Below are 553 nucleotides of genomic sequence, written 5' to 3' on the forward strand. Positions count from 1 at the left end.
TGATGTTGCTGCTTTAGAAGCATACTGTGGCTGCTGCTGCTGCTGCTGCTGCTGCTCCTGCTGCTGCATGTGCATATTGCTGCTGCTGCTGCTGCTATGCTGCTTGCTGCTCCCTGCTGTTGCTGCTGTTGCTGCTCCTGCTGCTGCTGCTGCTGCAGTTGCTGTAGTGGCAGCAGCAGCACCATCATCAGCACCATCAGCTGCTGCTGCTGCTGCTGGTGCGGTTGCTGCTGCTGGCGAATCAGGAGGAGCAGGATTCACAGCAGCAGCAGCAGCAGTTGCTGCCGCTGCAGTAGCTGCTGCTGCTGCTGCTGCGAGCCGCTCTGCATATGTCAGAACCTTACCATTAGCAGCACCAGCAGCTGTTCCTGCTGCTGCTGCTGCTGCTGCTGCTGCTGCTGCTGCTGCTGCACGATCTGCATGCCTGTATGTGAGGCAGTCTGGGCTGCTGCCGCCGTCGTATACGCAGCTCTCGCTGCTGCTGCTGCTGCTGCTGCTGCTGCTGCTGCTGCTGCTGCTGGTTGCCCACGGGGGAAGGCGAGCCTTCCTTCTA

General features: G+C 60.4%; 2 protein-coding genes across 2 annotated transcripts in view; both read right to left on the reverse strand.

Annotated features, from left to right (window-relative positions):
- EMH_0055520 (uncharacterized protein) overlaps positions 1 to 422 on the reverse strand; it is a gene marked incomplete at both ends in the record, with an annotated part of 903 nt that extends 481 nt beyond the window's left edge. The window contains 2 exons of the mRNA XM_013497241.1: positions 1 to 233; positions 345 to 422. Of these exons, the coding sequence (XP_013352695.1) occupies positions 1 to 233; positions 345 to 422 (311 nt within the window). The remainder of the gene's footprint in view (positions 234 to 344) is intronic.
- Positions 423 to 550: 128 nt separating this feature from the next.
- EMH_0055530 (uncharacterized protein) overlaps positions 551 to 553 on the reverse strand; it is a gene marked incomplete at both ends in the record, with an annotated part of 2,867 nt that continues 2,864 nt past the window's right edge. The window contains one exon of the mRNA XM_038022022.1: positions 551 to 553. This exon is cut by the window's right edge and continues 1 nt beyond it. Coding sequence (XP_037877876.1) covers positions 551 to 553 — 3 coding nt within the window.

Source organism: Eimeria mitis, genomic scaffold (assembly GCF_000499745.2).
Source record: "Eimeria mitis Houghton genomic scaffold, Emh_scaff2558, whole genome shotgun sequence".
Lineage (NCBI taxonomy): Eukaryota > Apicomplexa > Conoidasida > Eucoccidiorida > Eimeriidae > Eimeria > Eimeria mitis.